Consider the following 26,523-nt stretch of genomic DNA (forward strand, 5'->3'; position numbering starts at 1 on the left):
TCTTCAGTTGTGTAGAAGGAGGAGGGGGGGAGAGGATGTCATATCTGCACTTGAATTGGGGCTGGGAAAATAGATACTCTTTATCTAACATGAATGAGCGCAGGATCACACATCAAACTACCAAAGAAAGCCTTCCTTACTTTGGAGTTGTTTAAAAACAATATTCTTTCATTTATTCAAATATAAGTCCATAAGTCCACCAAGTATGCAGACATAAAATGTTTCCTAGCGACATTTACATTATTTGACATATATATTCAATATATATAAAAATATTTTTCTCAGACCCCAATATTTTAGCAGAATTAAACAAAACATGAATCCCCTTTTGTATTGTTCCCCTTATTCTCTGGTCCCAAAACATTTTTTTTAACCCAAAAACATTGTGATTCAGAACTTAGCCTTTTAACTTTATAAATGTACCTAAATATAAACAGCATTGCATCATTAACACTTTACAGTTGAAAATCTGGGAGTTCTAAAAGTAACATATCCAAGAAATATTTACTTTAAGACTATTATTCGGACTTTCTTTCCCACCGAAAATCCTAATATTTTTACAGATGCACAAATTAACCTCTGTGTGCTCAAAGGGTTAATGCTGCCCTACTAGTCATCCATCATCATCTCCCTCTCTCTTCTGCTATGTCTGTCAGGCAATCTGCATTTTCTTGTTTCGGAGAAACAGCTTCTTGACCATCATTTTTGTGCTATAAAAGCATCAAGTCTGTATATTCCCTTCTCTCCTCTCTCTGGGCTTCAATACTACGGCACGCTTCTCTTAGCAAAGCCCATTCAAATCCCTATTTCCTTATGGCAGTAAAATTAGCACTCAGTCACATACTGTCTCTGGACTGGACACATTTAAAGTAATCAAAACATTCTCAGCTTTTCCTTTTCTCACATTCATCAAACCACTTGAAAACTCCGCAACATTCTGTTCACTCCACAATGTAATCCACCTTCATGTCTCCCATCTACCTCCTCAAAACCATCAACAATTTCTGCCATGTGCTTCCTTTAACACCATGGCATGCTAAAATAATAAAGCAGCCTGGTGTTATCAGTGTACCTTTTTTTTTTTTCTTTTTTTTTATGCTCAGTTTCAATATTTACAATATAACCCTTCTGTATTGTCATAGCTGGTCAAGAGTTAACTTTTTTTACAGACACAATCTCTCATACAGGAATTTGAAACGGAGGAGCAATTCACTCCCTCCTGTAATACAGGAGATTCACACGAGGGGAGGGGTGAGGAAAAACTGCAGGCTTTAATCTCCCTGTGATGATTTCTTGCACATTTATTTATTTTTTTACTCAGTCATATTTAGTTATTTTTCTGCTTCTCAAATATTTGTTAAACATTTAGATAACATTTGCGTCTGGTCTAATTCTTTTGCTAGACGCATCAGTGATATGGCTATTGGATCACCTTTACCTGAAGTTGCAGCTCCAACTGTTTGGTTCCTATGAGTCTGACCGAGGGTTGTCCCCGAACAGGCGGCACAGATGTAGCACAGTCTCCCAGACAATGTTGTCCAGTGGTACCTGAGACGGTGCAGTGATCCAAGATGCCAGCTCTGGTCCAATCCCCATGGGCCATATAGTGCAATGTCACCTGGTATTTTACATATTTATCTGCTTAATACATTGGCTAGCAAGGTGTTGGCTGCCTTAAAGAGCGAAGCCATAAGACAATTAAACCAAGTATCTCTTTAAGCTTTTGCAAAGTTTCCTGCTTCTCTGCCAGCTCCCAGTCTGTCACTGATAGGCAAGCAGGCTACAACACGGGTTTTACAGGCACACAGAACATGAGATGTGAAGAAAGATTTTTTGCTGGTTATTTAAACTACTATTATCAACCCATACCTTTTTTGATCTTTGGGTCCTAACATATTAAATGTATCCATCAAATCCTGACACTTTTACAGTTAGTTTACTATTGAATCTAAACTTCCCTATAAAGCCCTGTGTCCCTAAAGAGGAGTTCCAGTCTCCCAGTTGGCACATTAGGAACACAGCAGCCTCATAAGCAGGCACAAAACATTCTTTTACAGAGACTATTCTCCATTGTCAGCGCCAGACGGGTGTCTCATTTACCTATAAAACACTGGTATAGTGACCCATAGGGAGAAGCAAAAAATAATTAACTTGTCTCAGCAGCAGGTTACAGCATCAAAAAAAGGTTAAACATAAGAAAGGAGAAACTAAACACGCAGAAGAAAGTTAGTCTTGTGATCTTTCTAGATCACTTAAGCACTTACATCGTCGGGCAATCCACCTCCGACGACGACGTCAGGCATTCACCCTCTGACGTTCGGTATACTTCAAATCTTTTTTTTATCTGTCCTGGACAGCGGGTAACGCTATTTTTTACCTTAGACAACGCTCCCAAGTGTCTCTGTCTTCACACACTGGATTATTGGATATTATACAATCAATACCAGTGTCGGCAATTACAACATATTAAACCAGAATCAAACAGAAAGAGAAGAAAAGACTCTTAGAGAGAATTAAAAATAAGTTACATTTTCTTACCTCTCAAACACCAGGAGGACTGGATCACGAAGTTTGAAACCAGACAGTGGTTCTGGGTCTCAGGCCCTCGCCCCTATTTCACCACTAACGTTGAGTGGGGGGACTTTTAATTCTCAGTGAGCTTTGAGGTCCAATACTCACCAAAGTTTTTGTCGGGACCATCTGACCCGAAATGCACTTGTTGGTTCCGGCTCGGAGGACCAAAAATGTTAGGAATACTCTCCTCTTGTGATCAGTCGAACTCCAGATGTATTGAAAAGCAGATAATTTATTTCAGATGTGTCACACAAATGGATGATGCTTACAAGCCAAAAGATGCAGTAAGAATCATACAAAGAGATGTACATCCCCCCTCCTAATACCTACAATAATATAGCTATAACGCTTCTATTGGCTGAGGAAACACAGATAGCATGGCCTGGTACAAAGTGGTACTTTATTTCACTAATTAGTGTTTCCTGTACATTCTTTTTCTACCATATATGGTTGAGCCTAATCATCCTACAACTTACTATGGAGTTAGTTAAAGCAAACGATACAGCAAGTTAATACAACAATGTGCTCAGAAGTCATCTTAAGAAAAGTCTCAGGGTTATTGTTTTTCTAATAGTTACACAATAAACATTTAAAACTTTTCTAACAACATCCTTCTGTATATGGTTGGTTATGAAGCATAATGGGTGCAAGGTGGAAGTTATTGGGCGCCAGACACTTCTTGAATGCAAAAGAGATGTTTATTTCTCTTACAAACTTTTTGGGGGAAAGAGGGTTAGGGCCAGGACACCCTAAAGTAGTTGCAAGTTCAATTAGCAGACTCTGAGACTTCATTAGGACAGCCGTGTAGGGAAAGACATCCAGCAAGACACCGCATCTGTACGTGCAGGAATGCTTTCTCCTATGGCAACAGTCTTTAACAGTTCTTAACACAAAGCACAATAGTTCCTTTACCTTCACTACAACTTCTCCTTGTAGTTCTTCAGCCCACTGAGCTCCCGGTCTCTCACTAGACCCTCTGATTCACTGACTCTGAATCCCTTGAGCTTCTCCAATCTTCACGGTGGTATCTTCCTCAAGCGTCACCCCCGCCTTTTTGCTGGGTCCCTAACTGGGCACTCCGGATACTTAGCTTTACTCCACTGGCCTGCTCAGTCCCTGGCTTGACACACAAGGCTGCTCTACAAGTGTCACCTCAGCTGGTTAGGTCCCTGGCTTGATCACTGCCTGAAGTTTCCTGATTCTCCACCATGCCCGTTCGGTGAGAATACTGCTCCGGTACTTGCTTCCGTTACTCATTGAGGTCCCTGGTAATAAGGTGGTTGGTCCCTTAGTGGTGACAGCTTCCCCTCTACCTCCGACCATGACAGGTTCTCCGGCTGGCAGAACCGTCACTTCTGGTTGGACTGCAAGCTGCAATCCCAACCCTGCGCTGCTCACTTACTTCTGGATAGGACCTCAGACAGTCTAGCAGCCAGATGTGCCCGGGATAGGCCCAATCTCCGGTCTAGCAGCACGGGGCATACGACACACATCCACCTAGACAGCCGTCCAGGTGGCACCGAACATCGATCACCTGACTCCACCCCCTATATATAGGTTCTCCCAGCAGGCCAAGAGATTCAAGAAAACCCCTGCCCATTGGCTGAGATACCCCATATACCCATAATCTGACCTTGGGTTGTCCTTCTCATATCTAGTACTGCCAAGTGCCCGGCCACCTAGTGGTACAAAAGTGCAACAAGGCCAAACTTAGGGAGAAATCAATAGATCTCTAACAATCAACCAGGATAACTACTCCTGGCAAGTAAATTTGTGAGGAGCTTCCTGCCTAAAATCCAGGGTGCTGGATTGCTCTAGCACCTGCTAGTGCTAGAGGAGATCAGGCCTGATTCTGCTAACACTGCGGTTATGTGTGCAATGAGGTGCCGGTGATCTACTGACACTGCACTTGTTGGGGGGCAGAAGGGCTGATCCTGCTAATGCTGCGTTATTAGGGACACTATACTAAGGGGGGACACTAATATAGTTCTGTTCATGATCAGGATATTGATCCATACAGACACTACACTAAGGGGGGGACACGAATATAGTTCTGCATGGATCAAAATCCTGATCATGAACAGATACTATACTAAGGGGGGACACTAATATAGTTCTGTTCATGATCAGGATATTGATCCATGCAGATACTATACTAAGGGGGGACACTAATATAGTTCTGTTCATGATCAGGATACTAGTAATGGTGGTTATCAGGATATTGATTCATACAGACACTATACTAGTAATGTTGGTGATCAGGATCCTATAGCGTGAGTGTGATAGTGTGCGGGCAATCTAATGCTAGCTGACCCTGGCGCTATCTGATGTATCAAGTGACCCTAATACAGCGATGGGTGAAAAATACTGTACACTGACAGTGTACTAATGGCACTGGTTGGGTGACAGGGGAGATCAAAGGGTGAATGAGGGCAATCAATGGGGTTAAATGTGCCAATCTAAGGTGTGTGGGTGTAAAGTGTGGTGATTATACTCACAGTGTGGTGTTCTCTTCTCTTCCTGAACCGAAAAGGACTCGGGAAGAGAAGAAATCACAAGATAGCTCCCCGTGTTTACAAAATAAAACACAGGAGTGATTTGTCATTGGCTGCAGGTAATCAGCAGGGTACGGGGCAAAATCATTGGCTGGGACCTGCTGACAAACTTGCCCTACAGCCAATGACAGTGGAGGTTTCTGGGTGTGCGCTTGCATGGGTGGGGACCTGGAAGAAAGCCATGACATAAAAGTACATTACCAGACCTGTATGAGCCGCCCATCCATTGTATTTTTACAACACTTCATCCATGTCTTTGGTGATCTCTGATCTCCTTATCAACTGTTCCTTACATGATGAAGATCAGCCATGGAGAATATCTGAGGTGTATATCAGGGTGTGCTTCTTCCCCACATGAGAGCTGTGATACCCAGCAATATTCATTGAAGACATTTCCCGCACTCAAGGCACTAATACACCTCGAGGGCTGTGTGGGATCCCTGATGTACAGGAAGACAGGACTTCAGTGAGGAACAATTCCTTCACTCAGGACAGGAATACGGCTTCTCCCCCATGTGAGTTCTCTGATGTGTGGAAAGATTGGACTTCTGTGAAAAACATTTCCCGCACTCAGGACAGGAATACGGCTTCTCCCCCGTGTGAGATCGCTGATGTGTGTCAAGACTGGACTTCACTGAAAAACATTTCCCGCACTCAGGACAGGAATACGGCTTCTGCCCCGTGTGAGATCTCTGATGTTTGTAAAGATTGGAATTCTGTGAAAAACATTTCCCACACTCAGGACAGGAATACGGCTTCTGCCCAGTGTGAGATATCTGATGTTTGTAAAGATTGGAATTCTGTGAAAAACATTTCCCACACTCAGGACAAGAATACGGCTTCTGTCCCGTGTGAGATCTCTGATGTGTGGAAAGATGGGACTTCTGGGAAAAACATTTCCCACAATCAGGACAGGAATACGGCTTCTCTCCTGTATGAGATCTATGATGCACATTGAGATGGTATTTAGAAGGGAAACACTTCCCGCACTCAGTACAGGAAAAGCTCTTCTCTGTAGGAAGGACGGCACCGTCCCTCACAGTCTGAGGTTCCTCAGGATAAGAGGAATACGATGGTCCATCTACACTGTGTGGTGCCGGATGGACATTTGAGGTAGTCGGGTTTTCTCCTGGACTATACTGTGTGATGTCCTCATCTTCTACTTTACAGTCTGGAGACAAAGTGAGACAATCCTCTGAGGTTTTCCTCATCTCCCGTCCATCTACTAAAATAGAAATAAAAAGATTATTACTAGACATAAGTAGATTGGTTCCTGCTGTGCTCCAATCAAATCATCAGATATAAAATGTCCAGCTGGTAGGAAATGGGTGTAACAAAAGAGAATACATATTATGTGTATATATAGCAGTGGGTAGAGGGGAGAGAGCAGAAATCAGGACTATGTAATGTACAACATATTGTATAAGATACAACAGATAGGACTATATAGTATCAGAATGATGTAATGTACAACATAGAGTATATAGTGCAGGGGTCAGGAGTATGTAATGTACAACATAGAGTATATAGTGCAGGGGTCAGGAGTATGTAATGTACAACATAGAGTATATAGTGCAGTGGTCAGGAGTATGTAATGTACAACATAGAGTATATAGTGCAGGGGTCAGGAGTATGTAATGTACAACATAGAGTATATAGTGCAGGGGTCAGGAGTATGTAATGTACAACACAGAGTATATAGTGCAGGGGTCAGGAGTATGTAATGTACAACATAGAGTATATAGTGCAGGGGTCAGGAGTATGTAATGTACCACATAGAGCAGGGGTGCCCAACCTTTTGAGCAGCAAGGGCCACTTTAGCGACTTGGTAACAGGTCGCGGGCCACGATAAGTGTAGCGGGCGGATGGCAGGTCTGTGTCCACTCTGCATATGTAGAGCAGACACAGATGCAGCCCGCTCTACCCTAAGGGCCCTCCAATCCGCCCAGACAGAAGGGGATGGATACCCTTCTGTTTTTTTAAGCAGATCGGATTGGATACGAGTCTGTTTACATCTGCCGCTCTATAGAGGTGAATGGAGGGTCTGATTGGTTCGGTCTGAAAAGCAGATAGGCAGACCCGATCGGACCGATCGTGTGAAAGGGGCCTAAGGCTGCTTTCACACTGATGCACAGCAGTTTACCTGCATCTCAACTGACCTCGATCTTCACTTCTTCCTCAGGATTCCTGCAGCTGGTTGCTGCTGTCCACCAGGTGGTTATAACTGGTGGCTGCTGTTGGCTGTCCTCCAGGGCTGATACTGCTGGCAGATACTGCTGGCTGGTACTGCTGGTTGGTACGGCAGGCGGGTACTGGTACCGCTGGCTGGTACTGCTGGCGGGTACTGATACTGCTGGCGGGTACTGGTACTGCTGGCTCTGGCACTGCTGGCTGCTGTCCAAGACTGCAGGTTCCCCTGCATTAGTGTGACAGAATCATGTGGCTGCAGTAGAGAGCAAAGCCAATGCTTCCTGTCACAGGCGGAGAACATTTGGTATCACTCCGACTGTGAAGGAGCCGGCACTATACAGGAAGCATCGGTTTTGCTTCCTCTAGCAGCGGCTCCGTTCTTCACGCTGATGGTCAGAGATGGCGGGTCTGGAATCTGCGATCTGGGCTTGCCAACCCGCCATCTCAGAGCAAGACGCGGCGGGCCACATGTGAGTATATAGTGCAGGGGTCAGGAGTATGTAATGTACAACAGAGAGTATATAGTGTAAGGGTCAGGAGTATGTAATGTAGAATATAAATTATACAGTGTAAGGGTCAGGACTCATAATATTGGTATTCAGTAATCAGTGGAAGATTAAATGTTTACATGAGACAAGTTGCAGAGGTCCCACACCGCTGCCTCCCATCTCCTGAGACTGCACTCAGTGACTTGGGTCTGAGACTATACAGACATATCCCTCCACCCGGCACAGCCAGCAGACAACAGAACAAGTAATCCTGGGAGAATTGTTCTGTCAGAGATCTTACTAGACCAGGGCATGGGGCAGAAGACCCAAAGCACATGTCCAAGGTGCCTAGGTAGAGCAACATTTATGGTGAAAATCAACCTTTTGTTGCCAACTGAACCCCAGAATTTCCATAAATGCAGTCTAGATCCATAAATTGTGTCTGCAGCAGAGAGAAGGAAGATTATCCGAGAGAAATACAGGAATACAGGACGGGGAACACAGCTCAGGAAAGTGACCAGGGGATTACAGGCTGATATCACCCAGTCCCCGCCCTACTCTGGACCAATCAGTGAGCAGTATGGGTGGAGGAATGTATTTAGTGTTAATGACCCACCTGTGCTGATCTCTGTAGGAGTGTCCTCCTCTATAAATGTCCCCGTTATTCCATCCTCCTCCATAGACTGCTGATCATCCCTCACATACCTCTCTTCTTCTTCTGCTTTAACCTCAAATTCTATATTGATTGGATCTCCACTCTAATTCAAGAAAATGAAAGTGAATATCATCCGTAAACAATAGGATTTATTATTGTGACATCACATATAAAATCCACACATCATCTCTAGGAGTCCATGTTCTAGATGATCCATCCCACCAACCTTGTAACAGTGAGGGATGGTGTGACCTTCCTGTGTGGAATCCCGGGAATACAGAGGACGGGGACATCTCTCTGGTGGGTTCCTGGTATTTGGTGGCTCCATCATATCCTTGTGTCCTTCTGAAAACTTCTCCATCACTCCATCCTCCTCTTTATACTCTTCTTTAACATCAATATTATCATCCCTGAGGTTTCCATTCTGAATTTATAATAACACATTCATTGTAACAATCATGCTGTGTATAAATCAGAACTACCAATAATTGTCAATCATCTACCTGATGATGGTGAGGGATGGTGTGACCTTCCTGTGTGGAATCCCGGGAATACAGAGGACGGGGACATCTCTCTGGTGGGTTTCTGTAGCTGGATGACTCCACCATGGTGTCCTGGTACAGATCTTTGTGTTCTTTTAGAAACTTTGACTCCTCCATCACCCCATCCTCATCATCCTCCTCTTTTATCTCTTCTTTTACTTCAATTTTAGAATCTCTCAGGCTTCCACTCTGAAATTATAATAAAAATGACATCAATTGTAACAATATAAACAACAAACATTCTGCGCAGATAAAATTAAATGAAACAAAATAAAATTCAATCAAGGAATGCTAGCTGACACTCAAGGGTAATTCAAAACACCTCAATCAAACAGTAAATAAAATATAGTGCAGTGCAATCATACTAAACAGTCCATAAAATCATCTGCTTGATGAAATCCAGTCTTGTAAGTGAAAGAAGCCTCCTAAAGTGCAATCTTGGATACAAACAGTAAAGAGGTGATTTCAGCCCATCCACTACAGATAGTGCAGCCTCTCACCTCATAAACTCGACCTGTAAAGGTCACACAGCATTTGACCCACACCTGGGGTACCGATCGTAAGTGATCCAGCCGATGCTCACAGTGCACATATGAACAGGAAAAAATGGGACAATCTAGTGCAGGTGACGCCAGACAAAGCTCCTCCCCCTGCACGCGATACATCCTATAGGCGGGACTTCAGCATGGGGTCGGAGACACGTCGGCAGCCCGCTGCTATTTATATTGCCATGGAGACCCAACAAACCAATAGACTCACACACACAGCGACGCAGCCACAATGTAAAAACACGCCAGTATACTAGCATGAAAGGACCCCACGCTGAAGAAGTCCCGCCCATAGGACGCAACGGGGTGAAGAGCTACGTCTGGCGTCACCCGTGGCCATCTTTCTGGTTGGAAACCAGATGATATACATGCCTGTTTGCTAGCACTCGGCCGGAGTGCTGTGTTTATGAGCAATTTTGCTTCTTTTTACCACTATTCAAATAAATATCTATACGGACAGCACTAGATTGTCCCATTTTTTTCTTGTCCATATGTGCACTGTGAGCATCGGCTGGATCACTTATGATCGGTACCCCAGGTGTGGATCAAATGCTGTGTGACCTTTACAGGTCGAGTCTATGAGGTGAGAGGCTGCACTATCTGTAGTGGATGGGCTGAAATCACCTCTTTACTGTTTGTGTCCAAGATTGCACTTTAGGAGGCTTCTTTCACTTACAAGACTGGATTTCATCAAGCAGATGATTTTATGGACTGTTTAATATGATTGCGCTGCACTATATTTTATCAATGGTAACAATGCAGATAATGTACAGATCCTAATGATACTATCAGTGATTGTTCCTCATCTACCTGATGATGGTGAGGGATGGTGTGATCTTCCTGTGTGGAATCCCGGGAATACAGAGGACGGGGACATCTCTCTGGTGGGTTCCCATTACTGGATCCATCTGTAGGAAACACACACACTGACTGAATACATTGTTTCTATGTGTTTATCAGATGATGGGGGATCTAGGTGGAGCCTCCGTACTGCTCTCTCCTTTACAATAAAGTCTCCTCTTACCCGGTGATGTGAGGGGCGGCTGATTGTCCATCATGACGTCCTTGTAGAGATCCTTGTGTCCTTCTAAATACTCCCACTCCTCCATGGAGAAATAGACAGTGACATCCTGACACCTTATAGGAACCTGACACACACAATGATACAGTCACCATCCAGACACATCCCTTGTCTGTTACTGGATAATGTCCCAGAATCCTCCTCACCTCTCCTGTCAGCAGCTCCATCATCTTCTTGGTGACTTCTAGAATCTTCTCCATGTTGTGTCTCTCAGGTTTTAGGGAGTCACATGGAGGCACTGTGATGGTCATATGATCACCTGACTTCACAAGAGGAAATCTCTGTATTGAGGAACCAATAGGAATATCATGTTAGAATCCCAGAATCCTCCTCACCTCTCCGGTCAGGTCTGTGTTTTATTAATAGAGATAAGAGTGATGTCATGTGACCTCCCAGAATCCTCCTCACCTCTCCGGTCAGCAGGTAGATGATCTCCAGGGTGAGGTTTAGTATCTTCTCAGTCATGTGACTCCGGTCCTCCTCCATCCTCATTGGTGCCGTCATTTGATCTATACAGGTCTCCTTGTAGACGGATAACTTTGGGAAATAAAAGTAAGAATTATTTGGATGGTGTTGGTCACACAATAATAGGATGTGGATGTGAGGGGGGTAATAGGAGGGTTTCTATACATATAAGAACTTCTCCCCCCCATGGGAACACATTTAGTTCGGACTGTTTGCTACATTTTTGAGGTGCGGGACCCTCTTGTCCTGCTGGATCAGATATTCCCCTTTCTATGTTGGGTTTGTTTAGTTTCTGAACTGGATTTGATTAGTTTTAGATCTGCAGACAAGGAATGATAAATACGATCCTTCCTTTGACTTGTTTGCTCTGAGGCAGTGCTGTGAGGACAATGTCGGGTCATCATGATGTCCAGGAAGGGGAACTTGCTGACTTTTGGTCGGAGTTGTCGGCTAATCAGGATAATTGCCAGAACTCCGGCTGCAAGGCTCCAATCTCCGGCAGCCTGCTGACTGATCGGAGTGATGTCACTGTCACTCTCTGCAGTAAGAGAAGGGATCGGATTGGATAGCAGGAGGATGCTGCTGGTGGAGTACAGAACTGTGGGGGAGGAGTCTGTTTTGTTCTCTCCAATAGCAACCCATCTGCCATCTATGCTGATTATGAAGATTATAACATGTAAGTGTACTATTTGTTTTTATGGAATAAATGACTAAATCATTCTAATGAGGATCTCGCGCTGTCATTTCTTTGTTGTTTAATCTCCTTGGATCTTCCCAGATCTTTATCTGACAAGCTGCAGGACCCTTGTATGTTGGAATGAACATTTGTCCTCATCATGCTGTTACCATAGACTGCTGTCTGTTGGGCTGGACCTTGTAGTGCACATTACTGGTGTGTGATTTTTATTTCAGTGCTGATAGGAGGACAGCAGGGGGGAGGGGTTTGTTCTCTTGGTCTATTTTGTATCCTGCAACATATTTCTAGAACGGTGAAATGGTGAGGTGAAGGCTTCCAGTGATGTCACCAGAGAGATGACTTCATCCCGCTCTCTGCTGAAAACAGGTCACAAGAGTGCAAAATGAATTGTACTCCTGTAACCCATAGGAGAAGCCCAGCCAAGAGATCTCAAGCTGGACTTCTCCTTTAAGGAGGTGAGAAAAGTATGTGCAGGTGGGGTGAGAGGACCATCAGAGACCAACAGCCTGTGTAGTGTAATGATTGTCCTTTGTAGGCCATGTATGGTCAGGATGGTCATTGTCTTGTCTATTTATTGTCAGTGATGTTTGTTTAGAGGAACATATTACTAGAATTTATCTCCAAAATGAAGAGAATATTCCGGCCCCCATAAATGGGGAAATGTTCTGCCCCTGAAGGGGTTAATCTAGGTCTCCACACTATATATGTGTGTATCATCATCTGCTGGAGATAAAAGACATCACAGTGAGTATGGAGGAAGAGGACGGACATGACGGGGGGTTACTGGGTGTAAATAGAAAATAAGATCTTATTACCTCCTCCACTGCCATTTCCAGCAACTTCTCCTCTCTACTTCCTCCCAACTCACCTCTCACCCGGAACTTCCTGTGTGTACCTGACATCACTTCCTGTTTTCCATAGAGACTTCCTGTGTGGGTAGAAGTAAGATCACCATCTTGTGGACTTCAGAGGAATTGCAGCCCCAAGAAACGTCTCATAATAACCATTCCTGTATAACAGGGCAAAGTTAAAAACATAACTCCCGAAATTGAACTTTTTGGTGAAGAAAATTCAAAAATATATCAAAAAGCATAAAAATATATATATCAGTCCACTCATAATGAATATGTTAAACATAAATTGCAAGGATGTAATGTTTACATAGGAATGGTGGCGGAGATTTCTCAAAGTAAGAACATTTCCTTGTATATAAATAAAATAATTAATGTGAAAAAAGCTGTAAAACAATAAAAAAATATATAGACTGAGTCATCCACTTCAGCCATAAAGGCATTGTGATTCAAGATCTTCTAGATCACATAAAAGGAGGACTCATCGACGTACGTCCCAACTTTTTGAGATGGGAATGCGGGACACCTATTAGCAAAAGTATGTAGGCACTGGACACACCCCCTTAAAGGAGAATCATACAAAAAAATGATTGGTTAAACTCACAAGTGCTTTTCTACCACTACTTTTCCTTTACACAGGCTGTTAAAATGTACAAATGCAGCAATTTAGAAATTGGATGAAAGGTTTAGCACTGGGAAACAATTTTTGAAAGATAAAAAGTGCATTTTATATACAACTATATAGATCAGACCAAAATGAGGGACAAATGAGGAGGAAAGAGGGACAGAGGGACATTGTTCCAAATCAGGAACAGTTGGGAGCTATGCATCTGTGATTTCATACATTTGTTTGGAAGAATAGAACAATCCTCAGAAGGGATCATGTAGGATGACAGGAAAGGCTCCTGACTGGTGAGATCCAACAGACATCCCACATTTTAGCTGTGGCTCCCTGACACCCACAACTGCCGCACAATATCCCGGCTGCAGGGCCAATTCTGGGCAGGTCCGCAGGGTGCACCCAGGGCTGGTGATACCCCTAGGCAAAACTAGGCAGTCGCCTAGGGCGCAGCCACAACCGCTGGCTTACCTACTCTCCATTGGGAGGAGAGAGGGCACCTGATGCTTGTGTGCGGCTGTGCTTCATCCTCTACCCCTCCCCTACCCGGCGGCTATGTGACCAGTGGCATAGCATGGGGGGAGGCAGGCGGGGCACCGCCCTGGGGACGGGTGCAGAATGTAAAGGGGTGCTGTTGTACTGTCCCCAGTGTGATGGCCATTTAGCGGGGGCAAATAGGCGCAGCGCTATTGGCACTATGGCAGCAATCCGCATCGCCCTTGGGGTGCAGGTGGGCATCCATCACCACACACGGCAGTAATCAGCGATCCGAGGGCAGATAGGTGGAACGGACCTGAGAGAGCCTAGGACTCGGAAGAAGAGCTCCTCCGGCACCGCCTCTTCCTCCTAGACCCCGCCTCCCAAAGGGGTGAGAAGCAGCTGGGCAGGCACAGCGTACCGTACCCCGTGCTTCCAGAGTAGCATGAATTGCTCCAACTTCCTCCGCTCTCTAATGTCACGCGACACCTGTGGACAATTCCAGGGCACCTCTAACACCGCACCCCTACACTGATCTGCTCTCACCAGCTGTGTCCCTCAACGGAGTGCACCGAAGCTGCCTCCCCCTCCTCTCTGTTTACATCTACACAGGAGGAGGGAGTCCGAGGGACACACCACTGTGCATGTACCGCACTGTCCCCGTGCATGTACCGCACTGTCTGTACACTGTATTGTAATGCAGATGGACATGTGCAGGGGGGTGCTATGGGAGAAGGGTCTACTAGCACAGGTACTGAGGGGGTCTGCACTGTGGGGGGTCTTCACTGGGGGGGTCTGCTCTCAGAGGGGGTCTGCACTGAGGGTGTCTGCACTGAGAGGGGGTCCTGCACTGAGAGGTGAGTCTGCACTGAGAGGTGGGTCTATACTGAGGGAGGGGGTCTGTACTTAGTGGGGGAGTCTATACTGAGAGAGGGGGTCTATACTGAGGGAGGGGGTCTGTACTTAGTGGGGGAGTCTATACTGAGAGAGGGGTGTCTGTACTTAGTGGGGGGATCTATACTGAGAGAGGGGGCTCGGCACTTAGTGGGGGGTCTATACTGAGGGAGGGGGTCTGTAGTTAGTGGGGGTGATTTATAGTGAGAGAGGGGGGTCTGTAGTTAGTGGGGGGTCTGTACTGAGGGAGGGGGTTTGTACATAGTGGGGGGTCTGTACTGAGAGAGGGGGGTCTGTAGTTAGTGGGGGGTCTGTACTGAGGGAGGGCTATAGTTGGTGGGGGGGTGACACCAATTTTTTCCGCACCAGGTGACATCACCCCTAGTGACACAACTGATTTAGGGGTCTATTCATAAAACATTTGTATAGCGATTCATCCATGGAAAGTGCATGTACATTCCTTCTGTGTGAATGGGATGGGGAGAACAAACATTGATAGATTTTTTGCCGAGCTGTTTGAATGGTTTCCATTGATTTAAAATAGAAAATGCCATATTTACTATTAGATGGTGCTAATTTCTTTGATACCTAGTGCCATCTAAAGGCCAAATGCAGAGGTGGAATGTCAACGAGGATGTGACGCACTTGAGTTGGGGGAGGGGCATGACCACGCCGCCAGCTGGGAGCATGGAAGCCAGCTCGAGACCCAGAAGGAGACACACAGTGTGAGAGGCTGCGGTAGCCTAGGAAAGAGGACCCTCGGACCCAGCGGCTGCCCTGATCCCACTGCCCCTCTATGCTCCAGCCTGGATGTAAGCGTCGGACGCCACTGAGGGCACGGATGGAACACAGCAAACAGCAAGCGGCAGATAGAAGCTCCCTCCGGTAACCCCCACCTCCCTGTGATTGATGTGTGGTCAGCCGGGAGTGAGAGGACCGAGCCAGAAGATAATAAGGTGAGAAGGTGAAGAGTGAGAGGACGGACTTCAGAGAGCTGATCTGCCTTAAATGGAGGGACGAGGGGGAGAGAAGGTGACGAAGGTGGAGGAGAGTTATCGATTATTGGAGGATATCGCAGCACCAGTCCCCCGAGTACACCGAGCATGCTGTGCTCATCTAACACCTCAGATGGACTGCTTTATGTGTAGCCCCCTATTGCCCCCCACCTCATACTAGAATTGAATTCATCTGCTCCTGCTAGTGGAAATTGTCTGGGAAGAGGCAGTGATGCATTAGAAGAGGTAAACCTGGTTGAATGTGAAGAAACAAGAAGGGGTGAGAGATATTCATTTTTGCTCTGCTCTGAAAGTAAATAATTAAAAGAACTGTTTCATGAACTGCTATATGATGAAATGAAGATATTGCTTTGGGTCTGTCTGAGATGGGAAAGAACTTTGAAAAAAGAAAAAAAAAAGTGTGCATGAACTGGCTCTGAGGTTATATACAATAGTTTTTACAGTATATGATTGGACTTATAAAACTGGCTGAAAATCATTAGGAGTTGTTTTATAAAGGAAAAGCGGTATGTGAACTGTCATATGAAATATCTAGAAGTGGGATTGTCAACTACTTTCGAAAAAGCCTCAGTGACCATTCCTGAAATGAGGGAACTGTATATGAATCTTCCCCATAACAGGTCCCTGGATAAGAATATACTGTGGAAAGTTGTTCATACCTCAGAAGTTTAGAAGAGGGAAAAGGTCTGGGCTGTGACTCACTTATACACGCTCATAGTTGAAGAGTTATGGTGGGCTGCTAAAATGCATATACAAACTTGCACACGATTAACCCTAAAAGGGGGCACAAATTAATAAGTAAATGGCTACTAATACAGGTGTAACCATTTATGAATTCCTTGTTAACAGCAAACCAGTGCGGAGGTTTAAAGGACTCTGGTAAAAAAAAGCCATACTGGGTGATTAGCGATTAGCTGACTACCGGGTAGCAGTCCGGAGAGCAGAGGAAACAGGGACTTTAAAAATCATCATGCGAGGTAGAACTATAAAAAATAATGAACCAAAAATCCCAAAAGATCATGCAAATATAAGTACGATCAAGAAATATCTGACAAAAGAAGAGAGCCCAAAGAGTCCAGTACCAGACAAATCTGGTCCACAGAAACAAAAACAAGGCAACAAAGACAAGAAAAAAGCCCCTGGAAAAAAGAAAGGAGAATTATTAGATCAACCTAAAGAAGATATAAGTATAAGCACAGAAAGTGAATTTGACAGAAGTAAAATGGAGGAACAAGGTACAGGGGCTCAATTGCCTACAAAAATGGAAATGGTGGATATATTCCTGAGACTGGAAACTTTTATAAAAACAGAATTTACCACACTACGGACTGATTTAGGCCACCTACTGACTCGGGTAGAGGAAACGGAAGTAAAAACGGATAAACAAGCCCGAGAAATTATAAAATTAAAAGAGCAAGTTAAAGACATGATATGGGAACATAGGAGGATGCTGTATAAAATAGAAGACCAGGAGAATCACAATAGAAGACAGAATTTAAGGATCCGAGCGGGAAAAAGGAGAAGATTTAGGGAAAATTATGAACAAAGTATTTAATCCTGTATTTAGATAAAACATCAGAGAAGTGCTTGGGAATTAAAGAGTCCATTGGATTAGAAGCCTCCAAAATATATCTGTGGACCTCCCTAGAGATGTCATTGTAAGATTCCAATTATATGAAGAAAAAGCACAAATATGGGGGAAAATGAGAGGAAGGCCACCATTGAAGTACGAAGCAATAGACCTCCAAATATTTACAGACCTGGCGCCAGAAACGCTGGCTAGACAAAGATGCCTTAAACCTCTTCTGGAGCAAATGCGTACAAAAAATATTAAATACAGCTGGGGTTTTCCAGCATGTTTAATCGGTCAAAAGGATGGAAGATCAATACGATTGAGAGACCCAGAAGAGCTTGCAGAAATCTGTAATAAACTTGATTTACAAGTCCAGGACATTCCAGGATGGAATGAAGAAGTGAACCCAACCCAGACAGAAGAAGAGATATGGCAAAAGACGCATGGAGTTGCAAGGAAGAACTAGATATAGAAATGAAACAAAGACTCCTCTATAAACTAAATTTTATGAGACTGTAATAATAGGAGGTCCTTTTTTTTGTTTTTAGAGTTCAAGTTGATCAGGGCAGAGCTATAGAAGAATAGGAGGAATACCCCTAGTAGACGGATCAAGGTGGGTGACAGGGTATGGAGGGGAGGGGATGAGTGGTAGGGGGGGATGGAGGTCGGGGTCTTTGGGGGTGCTCCTGGCCGCACCTCCCCTTTTAGTGGTTGGAGTCTCACCCCACGATTGCGGAGCCACTGGTGGAAACGGAAGGATGCGGATCTACCCGTGGCCCTGGGGTGGGAAGGAAAGTGGTGGGGATGACGGAGGGGAGGGGAAAGGAGGAAAAGAGAGGACCCTGGAAAATCCCATCCAAGCTTTTATATTAGATGGAGTATGTGGTGCCCTGTCAGCCTAAAAAGAGTATACCACGATCAAAGATGACATCACTAAGATTTATCTCATATAATGTCAGAGGGTTAAACACACCAACAAAAAGACATGGGATATTAATGGGGCTTAAACAGTATAAAGCAGCAAAAGTGTTCCTTCAGGAGATGCATATGTATCATGAGGACAATATAAGGTTGTTCTCAAGAGACTTTCCAACTTGGTACTACGGTGACTCTCCTACAAGAAGAGCTAAGGGAGTAGCTATCGGATTTGCCAAGGGAACATGGTTCATATTGGAAGAAAGAATGACAGACTCGGAAGGACGATGCCTCTTTTTAAGAGGTAAATTATACGATATGGAGTGTACCTTGGAAAATATCTACTGCCCTAATAAGAACCCAACATATTTTTTGACATAGATTATGGGCAAATTGATGGAGTTTAAAAAAAGAAGCGTGATTATGACAGGAGATTTGAACTTTTGTGTGGACCCAAGTCTGGACAGTACGTGGCGGGCACAGGGGACAAGGAAGGTACAATTGAAAGCAATAAAAAATAAATTGTTTCAGTGTCAATTGATGTACATTTGGAGAGTACAGCACCCTAAGACACAGGACTATACGTTCTACTCCCCTGTGCACACAACGTACTCAAGGATTGATTATATAATGGTTGAACACAGGATGATAGAATGGGTGATTAAAATGAGCATTGAAATAAGAACGTTGTCAGACCAATCCCCTCTGATCATGGAAATGGTGATACCAAGGGCACAAAGACAATCATATGCATGGAGACTAAATAAAGATCTAATACAGGATGTAGAGGTAGAAGAGAAAATAAAGGAAGAAATAGAACAGTATTTCAAAATAAATGATACTAAGGAGGTAACAGAAGCTACACTATGGGAGGCCCATAAGGCCTATATTAGAGGTATTTTGATGGAGATAGGATCGAGGAAAAAAAGGAAAGGAAAAAAAGATGGAAATATTAGTAAAAGAAATCCATGAAATGGAACAAAGGCATAAAAAAAGGAGTAGGGGAAGGGTTTCATGCATTGGTGCTCAAGAGAGATGAATTAAAAGAAGTGCTTGAGCAAGAGATTAGACGAGATTTCAATAGAGTTGCAAAGGAGAGGTATGTATGGGGAAACAAAACAACAAAACAGGGAAACATCTCGCAAGACTGTTAAGGGAAAAAAAACATTAAACTATATCGAAAAAATACAGAGTAAGAAAGGGAGATGGTATGTTCAACAACAGAAATCATGAAAGTGTTTCAGTATTGTTATGGATCCTTATACTCAATAAAACAAAAAGGGCAACAAGGAATAGTAAGATCAGAAAAGATAAAAGAATTTCTAAAAAATGCCAGATTACCTCAAATAGATGAAAATAAATGGAGTATATTGGAAGCACCCATAACAGATGAATAAATTAATAGGGCTTTAAAAGATCGGCAAAAGGGAAAAGCCCAGGCCCAGATGGGTTTACCACCTATTATTATAAGAAATTGAAATTAAACTTGGTACCCAGACTATGTTCATATATGAACGGCTAAGGAATAATTTATGAGATGGGTAGAGAAGCTCTGTCAGCCTTAATCACCATTATTCCAAAAGAGGGAAGAGACAGCACCGAATGTTCAAGCTATAGCCCTATATCGTTACTGAATATGGATACAAAGTTATTTACAAAGGTTTTGGCCTCTAGGATGAAAGACCTGATGGCTAAGTTAGTACATGCGGACCAGGTGGGGTTTAGACCTCGGAGAGAAGGAAGATGTAAGAACATTACTCTTGCTTCAAAAAAATAAAAGAGGGAAGGGCCCCTGGTCTACTTCTGTCGATTGACGCAGAAAAAGTAGGGGGTTTATGATGAGTACTCTGGAAGCTATGGGAGTGGGCCCAAGGATGGCCCAATGTATCCAGGCCTTATATAAACACCCTACCACAAGAGTGAAGGTCATTGGCACCCAACCCCCCCCCCGTTGGAAATGTATAATGGAACAAGACAGGGGTGCTCTCTGTCACCATTATTGTTTGTACAATCTCTAGAACCTCTGTTAGCTACCATAAGGAATAATAATCCAGACATAATAGGGATAAAGATTGGAGAAGAGGAACATAAAATAGCAGCTTATGCTGATGATGTTTTACATTTCTAATCCTAGGATCACAATGCCCTGCCTAATGAAGACATTAAAACATTATGGGGAATTATCAAATTTAAAAATAAATCCCTCTAAATCGCAAATCCTAAACATAAAACGTAAACAACCAGAAGAAAGGCCGTTACAGCAGGAGTTCCAATTTAGTTGGAAGACAGAAATAAAATATTTAGGAATAAAACTGACATCGTCTCCGGGGAAACTATACCAGGCAAACTATCTCCCACTATTAAACGAAATAAAAACAGAAATAAAAAGAATGGCAAGTAGGTCTCTCTCAGGACAGGTAGAATAAACACCATAAAAATGGTAATAGTACCGAAAATCATCTACAAATTTCAAATGCTACCTATCCCACTACCCCAGACATATTTTAAAACATTAAAAAATATGATATCTAAGTTTATCTGGCAGAACAGCAAACCAAGAATTTCATTCTCGGTATTAAAGAGAGATAAAGTGCAAAGAGGGATAAAAGTACCAGACCTGCAAAAATATTACAAGGCGGTGTTAATTTCACGGGTGATGGAATGGTCTAAGGCAGTAAATGAGAAAAGATGGGTACAAATTGAGAAGACAATGAGGGACACACGGGGCTGAGTAGCATTATTTGGATCCCACCACAATATAGAGCACTGGGGGAAGATACACATATTATGACACGTAATGTACACAGAATATGGGATCTAATACACAAAGTCAATGGAAATAGAATTCACCACAAATCTCACTGAAAGGAAATAATTCTTTTTTACCTGGTAAAGGGAAATTATTTGGGGAGTGGATTAAACACGATAATGTACAATTAAAGGATATAATGACAAAGGGGAAAATATACACATTTGAAGAATGAAAACACAAGACAGAAATGATGAGGATTAATGAATGGCGGTACCTCCAGCTGAAACATTTTGTCAGTACTCTACCTCAACCAATAAGATCGGGGGAAGATCTCAGACCTCTGGAGCGCTTGAGTTTGGTGTCAAGCACAAAAAACGGGATATGACATCTCTATAAAATCTTGCTGGCAGCGGATGGGCTGGAGGCCCCGCCATACATGAAACAATGGGAGAAAGAATTAGGAGTTAGAAGTAATAAAGTTACATTAGAAAAGATGATGAGATTAGCACACACCTCTGCAGTGGATTCCAACACAGCGGAGATGAAGTACAAATGTCTATCAAGGTGGTATAGAACCCCGGATAAAGTAAGCAGGTATCAAACGGGGTATTTTTCCTGAAATACCTCAATAAAAATATCACAATACCACATTATGGCCACTAGATGCAGCCAAAGAAATCAGTGTATGAAATGAAATACATCCAATATTCATCACAGCCGGGTAAATGCTGCTCACATTCATTCAACTATTTTTTTTTTAATAGACCTCTAAACGTCTGTGAAAGATTACACCACAAAATGTACTCAGCCAATGGAAGGTAATGACTACATTTTTATTTTTCTCCTGCTATCAATGGCCAACACGGTACAACACTTCATCCATGTCTTTGGTGATCTCTGATCTCCTTATGAACTGTTTCTTACATGATGAAGATCAGCCATGGAGTATATCTGAGGTGTATATCAGGGTGTGCTTCTTCCCCACATGAGAGATGTGATGTCCAGCAACATTCATATAGAAGACATTTCCCGCACTCAAGGCACTAATACACCTCCAGGGTTGTGTGGGATCCCTGATGTACAGGAAGACAGGACTTCAGTGAGGAACAATTCCCTCACTCAGGACAGGAATACGGCTTCTCCCCGTGTGAGATCTCTGATGTGTGGAAAGATGGGACTTCTGTTTAAAACATTTCCCGCACTCAGGAAAGGAATATGGCTTCTCCCCTGTGTGAGATCTCTGATGTGTGGAAAGATGGGACTTCTGTGAAAAGCATTTCCCACACTCAGGACAGGAAAACAGCTTCTCCCCCGTGTGAGATCTCTGATGGGTGTAAAGATTTACCACCTGTGAAAAACATTTCCCGCACTCAGGACAGGAATATGGCTTCTCCCCTGTGTGAGATCTCTGATGTCTGTAAAGAATAACCACTTGTGAAAAACATTTCCCGCACTCAGGACAGGAAAACAGCTTCTCCCCCGTGTGAGATCTCTGATGTGTGTAAAGAGCTGACTTCTGTGAAAAACATTTCCTGCACTCAGGACAGGAATGCGGCTTCTCTCCTGTGTGAGATCTCTGATGTTTGTCAAGACTGGACTTTACTAAAAAACATTTCCCGCACTCAGGACAGGAAAAGGGCTTCTCCCCCGTGTGAGATCTCTGATGTGTGTCAAGATTGGACTTCACTGAAAAACATTTCTCGCACTCAGGACAGGAATATGGCTTCTCCCCTGTGTGAGATCTCTGATGTTTGTCAAGATTGCACTTTTCTGAGAAACATTTTCCGCACTCAGGACAGCAATACGGCTTTTCCCCCGTGTGTAATCTCTGATGTGTGTAAAGACTGGACTTCACTGAAAAACATTTCCCGCACTCAGGACAGGAATACGGCTTCTCCCCTGTGTGAGTCCTTTTATGCACATTAAGATCATATTTAAAACGGAAACACTTCCCGCACTCAGTACATGAAAAGCTCTTCTCTGTTGGAAGGACGGCACCGTCCCTCACAGTCTGAGGTTCCTCAAGATAAGAGGAATACGATGGTCCATCTACACTGTGTGGTGCCGGATGGACATTTGAGGTAGTCGGGTTTTCTCCTGGACTATACTGTGTGATGTCCTCATCTTCTACTTTACAGTCTGGAGACAAAGTGAGACAATCCTCTGAGGTTTTCCTCATCTCCCGTCCATCTACTAAAATAGAAATAAAAAGATTATTACTAGACATGAGCAGATTGGTTCCCCTAAACCAAGACTCCGCCCACATCAGGCAGCTTTGTCTCTGAGGATCTTACAATTCCCCCCTCAAGGTAACTAGTAAATGGCTCCTCTGATCTCCTACCAGTTCATTTCTTTATTCATGGACCTTAGTCAGAGAGTGAGGAAACAACGAGAACTGTCTTCTATAGGAGTGACAGTGATGAGGGGATTATAGGATGAGTGTCCCCACCCCCTCTATCACTCATTGCCATCTTCCCAACACAGGAAGTCCTGCACTTCCTTATTTAGTCCACGATTTAGTCATGAATAACAGCGGGGCTGAGCCCCACCAGAGGTCAGAGAGTGAGGATGGGGGAACAACCAAGATGAAGACTGGACTGATCCTGAAGACCACCATCATTTGGGTTATTGACTCCTCCCTCATTATCACTTTCTGTTTAAGGTTCTAGAGTTGGAGGATGTTATCACATTATTATTAACATGTAAAAGTCTGTGCTCCAATCAAATCATCAGATATAAAATGTCCAGCTGGTAGGAAATGGGTGTAACAAAAGACAATATATATTATGAGTATATATAGCAGTGGGTAGAGGGGAGAGAGCAGAAGTCAGGACTATGTAATGTACAACATATTGTATAAGATACAACAGATAGGACTATATAGTATCAGAATTATGTAATGTACAACAAATAGTATATGATGCAGGGGTCAGGAGTATGTAATGTACAACACAGAGTATATAGTGTAATGGTCAGGTGTATATAATGTACAATATAAATTATACAGTGTAAGGGTCAGGACTCATATTATTGGTATTCAGTAATCAGTGGAAGATTAAATGTTTACATGAGACAAGTTGCAGAGGTCCCACACCGCTGCCTCCCATCTCCTGAGACTGCACTCAGTGACTTGGGTCTGAAACTATACAGACATATCCCTCCACCCGGTACAGCCAGCAGACAACAGAACAAGTAATCCTGGGAGAATTCTTCTGTCAGACATCTTGCTAGACGTCTATTTTGAAAATGAACATTTTGCTACCAGCTGAACCCCAGAATCTCCATAAATCCAGTCTAGATACATAAATTGTGTCTGCAGCACAGAGAAGGAAGATTATCCGAGAGAAATACAGGAATACAGGACGGGGAACACAGCTCAGAAAAGTGACCAGGGGATTACAGGCTGATATCACCCAGTCCCCTCCCTACTCTGGACCAATCAGCGAGCAGTATGGTGGAGGAATGTAATAGTGATGGACAGTTCTCACTATAAACCCATGTGCCTTCGAATTCTTAATAATTCTATGTGGTACAAAAATATCTCTCCACTCTGCATTAAGCAATATAATATTGATTTTTACAGACTTGTGGATCAAGCTTTTGATGTAGGAGACATCACGAAGGATCTCTGGGAGTTCATTAGAATGAGGCACCCTCAGGTTGCTACGTTTTATAGACTCCCAAAGATTCATAAAAACCCTAAGGACCTTACGGGACGCCCCATCATCTCAGGGAATGGCAGTATATCTGAAAACCTCAGTAGAGTTGTAGATGCATTGATACAACCATATGTTTTTGCTCTACCTTCATTTACAAAAGACACTATTCGATTTCTGCAAAAAGTTGACCAAATGGTCCTTACAAATGAATCGATCCTGGTAGCCCTGGACATAGAAGCTTTGTATAGCTCAATCCCCAACGAGAAGAGTCTGACAGTAATAGCCAAGGTCCTAACATATGGGTCTCGCCATGATGGATCACTGAATATTTTTATCTTGAACAGCTTGAAATACATACTAAATCATAACTTTTTTATGTTTGTCAGCTCCCACTACCTCCAGGTGCAGGGCGTAGTGATGGGGACTTGTTGTGCCCCATGCTATGCCAATCTGTACCTGGGGCCATATTAAGATATGGCTGAGGTACATCGACAACGTCTTCATCGTCTGGGAGGGAACTGAGGCCATGCTTATGGAATTTTACCATTGTATCAACGTAAACAACTTTTTTTTTTGAAAATCTTTTTATTGAGTATAAGACATACAAACAAATAACAATACAGCATTGGGACTAGACCCACGCAGGAGTCAGTGCCAGCCGGCCATTGGGCTGCTTCCAGCATTAATATCATACAGCTGTAGCACGTCCGAAAGAAAAGAACAAACAAACAAACCTAGTGCGGTATTGGCTCCTGCTCAATTAAAGTATTTCAGGATCAGATCTATCAGTTGAGACCCAAGGGACAATAATAGATATCAAATAAACCCATATCAGGGATTACATTACCAAAAGAATCGACCAATGTATCAGTATCACTTTCTCCCGTAGAGTGGTATTATGTACCTGTTCAATCAGTCTGCGGTTGTCGTGGAGGCCTCAGCTAACCATTTGGCCCACACTCTATTGTATGTTTTGGGACATCCCCTATTTTGGTAGGTTTCCTTATAGAGTGGTAGTACTTTATTGACATGTGTTTTCCATAACAATATGGATGGCGGGGCACGTTTTTTCCAGCAGAGAGTGATCATTTTCCTGGCATAAAAGAGCAGGAGTCCTATGAGGGTTCTCTCTGCTATCCTGGGGGCTAATTCTTCCACTAAACCTATATATACAAAATAATTCTGCGCTACCCAAAAAAAGGGAAAACAAAAGCAGCTAACACGACCAACAAAGTGTAAATGTGAAAAACAACAAGAAAGTGTAGCGCTAAACAATATCAAACATAAAGCAACTATAGACCAGTCTGTATGCAGTGAACGGGATCAGCTGTATCTGAGAAATGAATCTTATAAGTAGGTAGTCCTCATGTAGATATTGTGACTGAACAATAAAGGTGAGTAGTCCTTATAAAAACATGTTTTAAACAGAAAAAATTTTTTTGAGAAAAAATATTTTTGGCATCCCAAATGCAGACCGGCTCACTCCCACCGAGAGATGAAAAGGCTTACCGGATGAGGTGGACCCAAAGGGGCATACGCCGAATTGGGTCAGATAAGGCTTGGGTGGTGAGTGGCTGTGTTAGGCTCAAAGAAGGATATTATCTCGCGGATTACTGTATTCCTCCGAGTGGCGCTCGGGTCCTGAAGGGCGTGGGCAATCTCACGGATATAGATGGTCCTGTGGATCCTAGGAGGATGGGGTGTTCCGTAGGTGAATCCCTCGAGGCAAAAAAGAAATGGGACTCCCTAGATGTCCCTATTACAGAAGAAGACTGGTCTGAATTCTGTGACACATTTACGACTTATCTCCTCCAGGGATAGGCCAATCCAAATTAAAATCTTTCACCATTCACACCTCACCCCGGCTAGAATGCATAAAATGGGAATATCCTCCTCTGCTGAATGCTTCGGGGATGTGGCCAAACAGCTCCACTGCTTCTGGACCTGCCCCATAGTACATGATTTCTGGGTG

The 26,523-nt window shown here is 43.5% G+C and overlaps 3 protein-coding genes across 3 annotated transcripts in view; 2 read left to right on the forward strand and 1 right to left on the reverse strand.

Moving 5' to 3' along the window:
- Nucleotides 1-26,523, forward strand: part of LOC141122012 (uncharacterized) — a 373,719-nt gene that overhangs the window by 324,127 nt on the left and 23,069 nt on the right. The gene's annotated exons all lie outside the window — the stretch shown is intronic.
- The window catches only part of LOC141122023 (uncharacterized), a 313,410-nt gene that overhangs the window by 257,827 nt on the left and 29,060 nt on the right, over nt 1-26,523 (forward strand). The window lies entirely within an intron of this gene.
- Nucleotides 1,110-23,081, reverse strand: LOC141122040 (uncharacterized). The gene is made up of 2 exons (XM_073611840.1): nt 22,027-23,081; nt 1,110-6,141 (listed from the first exon to the last, which is right to left on the reverse strand). Exons 1-2 carry the CDS (start codon nt 23,069-23,071, stop codon nt 5,612-5,614), a joined length of 1,575 nt encoding a protein of 524 aa, XP_073467941.1. The 5' UTR covers nt 23,072-23,081; the 3' UTR covers nt 1,110-5,611.

Source organism: Aquarana catesbeiana, unplaced genomic scaffold (genome assembly GCF_042186555.1).
Source record: "Aquarana catesbeiana isolate 2022-GZ unplaced genomic scaffold, ASM4218655v1 unanchor237, whole genome shotgun sequence".
Taxonomy (NCBI): Eukaryota; Metazoa; Chordata; class Amphibia; order Anura; family Ranidae; genus Aquarana; species Aquarana catesbeiana.

Bases quoted from the DNA above. Each gene is read 5' to 3' on its own strand.
- LOC141122040 (XM_073611840.1), bottom strand. From the start codon at position 23,071: ATGAGGAAAACCTCAGAGGATTGTCTCACTTTGTCTCCAGACTGTAAA. The intron at 6,142-22,026 runs GTATTCCTGTCC...TCCTTCCTACAG, and splicing joins ATCTCACACGGGGAGAAGCC to AGAAGAGCTTTTCCTGTACT.